Raw genomic sequence first — 7297 nt, 5'->3', positions numbered from 1 at the left:
AAAAAAAAAAAAAAATGAGATGAGAATACAGAGTATATAGTTACTGTTATATGCGTGTGTGTATATATATTTTTAAACATATTAATAGCTGTACATAGTAGTAAAATAATTGTTTACCTTTACCAGCTTTGTTGTCATTGTTTAAGCAATATGTTTCTATTTCTCTGTATGTACATTGGGAGCAACAAACCCCTTAGAGAGTTAAATCCCTTGTATGTGTACACTTTTTAAATATCAGAGCATTTATTGAATGCTTTATTTAATGTTGCCAAACCACTTATTTGTTTCCTCCTCTTCTCCCTCCAGCCATGCTAACTTCTCCTGGGGCTAGCCTGCAGAATGCCATCAGTACATCAGTACCTGGCCAGCCCAGCGCCACAGCCATCAACAGTGCTGCAACACACATCGACCCCAGCTCCATGCAGAGAGCCTATGCTGCCCTTGGCCTGCCCTATGGCAACCAGCCCCCTGCCCAGGTCCAGGGTCCCACCCAGCAGAACCCCAAAGGCACCCAGCACCAGCAGCTGCGAAATCTGAATCCACTAGGTATGGAATAGATAGGACTTCACTGCCATTTTAAAGGATTACGTACAAATGAGAACAATACTATAAATCTGATACCAAGCCGTTTTCTTGTAAACCCTTGTAAATAACAATGTGTGTTTATCAGGCACTAATCAGATGAACCAGTTGGCAGGAGGCATGGGTGTCCCCTCTTCAGACCAGGCTGGCATGCACTCCGACTCCTCTCTACCATCCACACTCAACAAGTGAGCGTTCTCTTCCTTCATATGTCACACAAAACAAGGCCGTGCTGATATGATGCTGTTTGCTGTAGCTGCCATTTAATTCATATGCAGCATAATGATTTCTATGGCTTCTCATTTGGTCATGTCAACCAAATCACCATCCAGTGCATCAGCAGGATTAAGGATAAACTACTGGCCTGATTTTCATGAAACTTGGTGCAAGCATGTAGCATAGGAAACGTGTGAAAATGTGTTTCTAACTGGGAAAATTCACACTGCATTAACATTGTGAGATAGGGCATGCCTTCGCTGAGGTCTGCGCTCTGAGTGCCCCCTTGGAGGACACAAATATTGTGTAACAATGTATATTTACAAAATTATGTTCACATTTTATTATTAATGAAACCATATATATGGAATTAGCAATAATCATTATTTTGTAAGTAACTGTTTCATGATCTCTCTCTGTCTTATAGTCAACTGATGCCAGATGGGTCAGTAGTGGGAGGCATGGGAAACCTGCCCGCGGCCACCCCTCTCTCTTCTTCGGGGGTAAGGAAGGCCTGGCATGAACACGTCACTCAGGACCTGCGCACCCACCTGGTGCATAAACTGTAAGTCCAAAAAGGAAACTGACGTATTATACATACTCAAGTTTTGTTATAGGTGACTAGAACTTTGTGATCCAGGTTGTTGCTGAGTTTCTGAGTTTCTCTGCTGTCTCTCTTCAGTGTACAAGCCATATTCCCCACCCCAGACCCTGCAGCACTGAAGGACCGGCGAATGGAGAACTTGGTGGCATATGCACGCAAGGTTGAGGGAGACATGTACGAGTCAGCTAACAGCAGGGTAACTAATATAATACACTTGTTTCTATTATCACACCATTACGACCTGAGTGATGAAAGTCTTCATTAAAGTTCTTTAACTTCTAAGGCATTTCTCTGGTTACTATGAGAGCAGAGAATTTTTACCAAAACCAGAGACAGAAAGAAGAAAATGTATTATTCTTTTTAAAATGTTGTTTGCCTTTTTTTTCCTCATTTTCTCACTAGGATGAGTATTACCACTTTCTGGCAGAGAAAATCTACAAAATCCAGAAGGAATTGGAGGAGAAGAGGCGCTCACGGCTCCAGAAACAGCCTGGCATGGTGGGCACAGCTGGGCCTCAGCAAAGTGGAATGGCTCAGCCCAACGCCATGGGCCCAGGACAGGCTGTCCGATCTCCCAGTTAGTAGTCAAATTCCTACTCTAGGGCTGTGCAATTAATTGAATTTTGATTTTGGCTCCCAACAATCACCAAAAATGTATAATTGAGAAAAAACGATTATTTTGCCATGTTCTGTTTTGCAAGAACACTCTTATTGTGTCATGTGTTCTGAACGATGTGCATGCGCACATCTGCACGCTTGCACACGCACATCCGCCCCTCAAAAAGCCTATAAAGTCAGGGAGGCAAGTTTTGTGCACCCGCTGGAATTTAAAAACTCAGTGCGAGTAAAGATAGAAGAAGGAGGGCAGCCACAGCAGCGTTTGGTGAGCAAAAAAGGGAAAACCAACTTCGTTGTCTGGGAACAGTTAACGTTAGCTAACCCTGTGGTGTATTTTTTGAGCAGCCCTACTCTACATTCTGGGTGACAAAATACTAAAGGGGAAAGACACTTTAGGGTTTTGAATATTGGCTTAATCTAACTATTCTGCAGTTCTCAGTTAATACAAGAACAAAGCATTTCTGTAACTGATAGCTACTTATAAATGAACACTTTTTTATCCTGTCTTCTCTCAGATGGACCTGTGCCTATGCCCAACATGCCAAATCAGATAATGAACCGTATGCAGGTGCCCCAAGGTATGTGTTCATTCTTTGCTTTCTTAGCGGTGGTTTTTGAGAGAGAAAAAAGAACTTCATATGTCCTTTTTGGCTAACCGTCTTAGTTTTTAAGTTTGCCAATGTATTGATGTTCAAATGTTACAAAGAAATTTTGTCAGCATTTCAACAGTAAAGTAGGTTTTAAGTTTCTTGTGCTCATCTGATTGTTTAACCAGCTAAAGCTAAATACATTTGTTAGAGCTATGTTGTCAAACTGAGCTGGTTCTGCGCCTCTGCCAGCCCAGTAGGACATTGAATATTAAATAACAACTCCCAAGTACATGTATATAAAAGTGTGTGTGTGTGTGTGTGTGTTCCCGTGTTCCCACAGGAATCAATCAGTTTAACCCAATGGCGATGCAGAATGCGCAGATGTCTCAGGCACCCATGGGAGCACGTGCTCCCTCCCCCATGAACCATCCACAGCAGATGAACATGAGCTCCGTCCCAGCGGTTAGATCTTACCCCTCTGTCTCCCTGCTTTATTAAATTGTGGTTACCACTACAGATTTACTTGCTTTTATATTTGGGAAGTTAAGTTTGGTGTAGCTTAATCATTCATACAACTGTGATTTACTTGTGTCAGATCCATGTCCTGCAATGGTATTTTTTTTAATTTTTTATTAACCTTTATTTTACCAGCAAATAATCCTATTGAGATTCAGAATAATAGTTCCATATTAAAATATATATATATATATATATATATATATATATATATATATATATATATATACGAAACAGTAAAAACAAACAACATAAAACAGAAAAAGACTGCAATTTAACATAATCTCAACTTAATCCTCAGCAGCGCTGAGCTTTGGTACTCCAATAACTAATAACCTAATTTTGATGAGTAGACTAGATGTTTTTTGTTGAGTTGCTGTATTATTGACTTGGTGCTATTGTGGTAATGGTAAGCTAGTTCAGAGTTGAAATGAAACTGTAGTTTTCTCCTGCTTGTCTCTTCTCTTAGTCCCTCACTATTTACGGTCTTTCCCTTTATTTTGGAAGTCACAGTAATAATAATCATCCGTGCAGAACACAGTGAGCAGTACACCGTTTATTACATTATATATTTAGTTTAAATCATTTGAGTTACTCGAGGAATCGTTTCAGCCCTATTAACTAGTCACCTTGATTTCAATAACTAATCTGTAATTAAATCATGGCAGTGTCTAAAGCATGGTTTACAACTATTTACTCCTCTTTTTCAGATGGGTATGTCCCCTTCAAGGATGCCTCAGACTCAAGGAATGATGGGTAGTCATGCTAATAACATGGTAGCTCAGCCAGCCAATCAGGGCCAGTTCCTGCCACAGGGTCAGTTCACTGCAGGTGGAGCAATGAATTTGAATGTAGGCTTGGGCCAGCCCATATCACAGGCTGCTGTCACACAGGTGAGGAGACTTGTGCTTTGTTGTATGCTCCTAGCGCTTTTAGTGCTCCTTGCATTTTTTTGTCTGCCAAATGAGTGTCAACATGTTGGCTGCTGTATGAATGGTGTGTATTGGTATGCTAACTGTCCAGCCCTCTTTGTTCCAGCAACCACAGAACTCTAACCTCCCTCTGAATGCACTGGGATCCCTTGGCGCCCAGCTGCCCTGTGGCCCTGCAGTCCAGCCCACCCTGGGTACCACCCCTCCATCTAATGCCTCTGCCAGCCTGCAGCCTCAGCAGCAGCAGCTGCAGCAGCAGCACCATGCTTCTGTACAGGCCCAGGTGCCACCTCGGCCCTCTACTCCCGCCTCCACGGGTGGGCCCTCCTCCACCCCAACTCACATACCCAGTAGCCTCCCTGGCCCCCCCTTAGCCATGGGCACACCTGACCCCTCCCAGCCACTCACCCCCTTGCAGGCGCAGACAGAACCCCCCAGCCAGATGCAGCAGCCCACTTCAGTGCAGGCACAGCATCCAAGCACACCGGTGAGATACTGGTTCTTATTGAAAACTAACCATAGCCCTTGTGTTAGTTTGCAATCTCCTGTTAAAGCTGTTGAAAAGTTTTTTTGACCAAACTAATTGTAATGAAATGTCAAGATTTTGTTTAGAGAAGATCACTGTGGATCACTGTATCTTCCTTCTTCCCTCAAAGTTGTCCCAGGCAGCAGCGAGTATAGATAACCGGGTGCCCACTCCAGCCTCTGTGGCTGAGCTGAGCTCCCAGCAGGCCTTGCCGAGCAGCACTGAAGCCAAACCTGAAGTAAAAGAGGAAGAAGATGACTGCAACTCTGGAAAGAAGCAGCCAGATATAAAAATAGAGGTATGTTTAGGATTTATAAAATTATTAACAGAAAGAACATGGCTTGTGGCTACTGTAGGCCTGACCAGAAGCCATTTACTGTTTGGTCCCGTTATTATAAACTCAGCCCACCACAGCCAACCACTTCTGCTCAAATTCCATGTCCAAAAAAGTAGATATGACTTGTGGGAGTGGCTCCCAAAGGTGAAAAAGAACAAGTAAAACAATTAAATACTTGATTATTTCAAGGGCTGCACGATTAATCTAATCACAATGTCATACTCTGCGATTACATACAAATTGTGAAATTTAAGTAAACAAAAAGGTGTGCTGTGTGCGTGACACAGTCTTCAGTTTACTGACAGAATTGACGAGATATGAAGCCACTGTGTCTTAAGAAGCATATATTTTTTTATTGTTCACTGTTAATTCCCTTTACATCGTCTTGCTATCTCTTTATCCTCTCGCCTTTCTCTCTCACAGTCTCATGTTAAGTCCAACAGCGCTCACGGTCACTCTCTCCGCTTGCTTTACCACTCAGACACTGACATCACTCATTCAGCACACCTGCCGTTCTCGCTCTCACTAATGCCTTATCTATGGTCCTGCGCTGAATCTTCGTTGAATATGCCCTCTGAATTATGCTACGCCTTGGATGTATTAAGCGCTATCCTCAAAACAACGTCCACGAAAGATGCGACCAATCAGTCTGTTTAGGCACTAGCGTGTGTGTTGAGTGTGTTCACGTGAATATCATAAGTGTAGAAGGTTTCAGAGCATGCAGACTTTTAAGAAGAGGTTGTACAGATTCTATTTTGTAACTTAATCACTAGTTATTATATTTTTTAATATATTGATCTATTTAATTCATTTGTACTGTTGAGCAGTGTAAAAATTTCTATTTTGGAAAGTTTTTTGGTATTGCACTTTTCTTGTTTAAGTATTTCTCCTTATGCCTGTTTAACTTTGTATGCTCAAGTTAAGTTAAATAGTTAAATAACCATAAGTTAAATACACATATTCAAGATGTTGGAATTTTGTGTATTTTCCTTTTTATAATCTAGCAAGTAGTCGCATGATACTAAGTAGATTGCAATTGCGGTATTGTAAATTGCATTCGCAAAATGACTTTTTATCCACATCGTGCAGCCCTAATTGTTGCTTGGTTCAGCATCATAGGATTGCTGGTTAACCCTGGTTGTGTTCATATGGCAGGATGATGAAACCAAACCCCCGCTGATGAAGAAGGAGGAGCCAGATGCAGCAGAGCCAAAGCAGGAACCAATGGAAACTGAGGAAAAGAAGTCTGAGATTAAGGCAGAACCCAAAGAAGAAGAGGAAAGTGGGGCCAATGGCACATCAACCACATCCACCACTCAGAACCGGAAAAAAAGTAAAAACACAGATCTCTTTGTATATAAAACGTTTTGTGGTTTTATATTTTGTGTTACAAAAATTGGAAGATGTGTCATTTGTTTCACAATATTCCAGGAAAAAAAAAAAAAAATATATATATATATATATATATATATATATATATATATATATATATATATATATATATATATATATATATATATATATATATATATATATATATATAGTATACTATTGCACATATTTATTTCAGCTCATGTTGCAGTGAAATCCATTTAACAAGACAAAATGTTATGCCTGTGTCTGAGAGTTAAAAGAACATGCCGACTTATTGGGACTTTAGCTTATTCACCGTTAGCCCCAGAGTTAGACAGGTTGATAAATACCCTTCTCATCTCCGTGTGTGCTATAACCCCAGCATTTTTAACAACACCAAAAAGCACAGTTACTTCAGTCAACAAAACCAATGTGAATAGCTAGCTAGTAGCGAACAACACTGGTGATGATGGCTGACTTTAAGGAGTTGGAGTTTTACTTGATTATCAAACCAAGATCTAGAAAATATATTTTTGAGCCAAAATACACAGACAAGGAGTTACAAATTTTGGAAGCCGATAGATAAAATGCCAAACAGACTGAGGTCGAGGGGAGAATCAGATCAAACACGGACTGGTGGTGTATATGTGGAATCCCATTCATTAGCAAGGTAAAGGCTACAGTCATGAGCGTTAGCTCCAGCATCGCTCATCTTATTCTGGGGTGAAAATGCGTGTTTTAGTATCTAGTAATTGTTGACTCTGTTACTCCAACGCCGAGTAAACTCCAGGCAAACTCTCTGCTCCGTGACTGGGCTTCTCAGGTTCTGCGAGCAAATCACTCCACCCAAGTAGCAGTGCTTCACCTTTCTGAGAATGTAGTTCCCAGTTAGTATGTGGTTAGAATATGGCTTTGTTTCATGTGACCTTGTTATTTGTACCCGCTGTGACTATACAAATCACAACATCTAAATAGGAACATGTGGCGTTATTTCGTCACTTATTGGGAGCAGTAGCTAGTTGG

General features: G+C 41.1%; 1 protein-coding gene and 1 long non-coding RNA gene across 10 annotated transcripts in view; one reads left to right on the top strand and one right to left on the bottom strand.

Moving 5' to 3' along the window:
• crebbpb (CREB binding lysine acetyltransferase b) overlaps positions 1 to 7297 on the top strand; it is a 52944-nt gene that overhangs the window by 34427 nt on the left and 11220 nt on the right. For 6 of the 9 annotated variants that reach the window (XM_032536939.1, XM_032536947.1, XM_032536944.1 and 3 more), the window contains exons 6-16: positions 307 to 546; positions 671 to 770; positions 1226 to 1363; positions 1481 to 1598; positions 1805 to 1979; positions 2536 to 2598; positions 2951 to 3072; positions 3837 to 4019; positions 4165 to 4545; positions 4715 to 4882; positions 6074 to 6254. In XM_032536939.1, the coding sequence (XP_032392830.1) occupies positions 307 to 546; positions 671 to 770; positions 1226 to 1363; positions 1481 to 1598; positions 1805 to 1979; positions 2536 to 2598; positions 2951 to 3072; positions 3837 to 4019; positions 4165 to 4545; positions 4715 to 4882; positions 6074 to 6254 (1869 nt within the window). The remainder of the gene's footprint in view (positions 1 to 306; positions 547 to 670; positions 771 to 1225; positions 1364 to 1480; positions 1599 to 1804; positions 1980 to 2535; positions 2599 to 2950; positions 3073 to 3836; positions 4020 to 4164; positions 4546 to 4714; positions 4883 to 6073; positions 6255 to 7297) is intronic. The other 3 variants (XM_032536946.1, XM_032536943.1, XM_032536940.1) reach the window with 1 other exon arrangement.
• The window catches only part of LOC116702634 (uncharacterized), a 37668-nt gene that overhangs the window by 25589 nt on the left and 4782 nt on the right, over positions 1 to 7297 (bottom strand). The gene's annotated exons all lie outside the window — the stretch shown is intronic.

Source organism: Etheostoma spectabile, chromosome 15 (genome assembly GCF_008692095.1).
Source record: "Etheostoma spectabile isolate EspeVRDwgs_2016 chromosome 15, UIUC_Espe_1.0, whole genome shotgun sequence".
Classification (NCBI taxonomy): Eukaryota; Metazoa; Chordata; class Actinopteri; order Perciformes; family Percidae; genus Etheostoma; species Etheostoma spectabile.
This window is presented reverse-complemented; position numbering and strand designations above follow the sequence as displayed.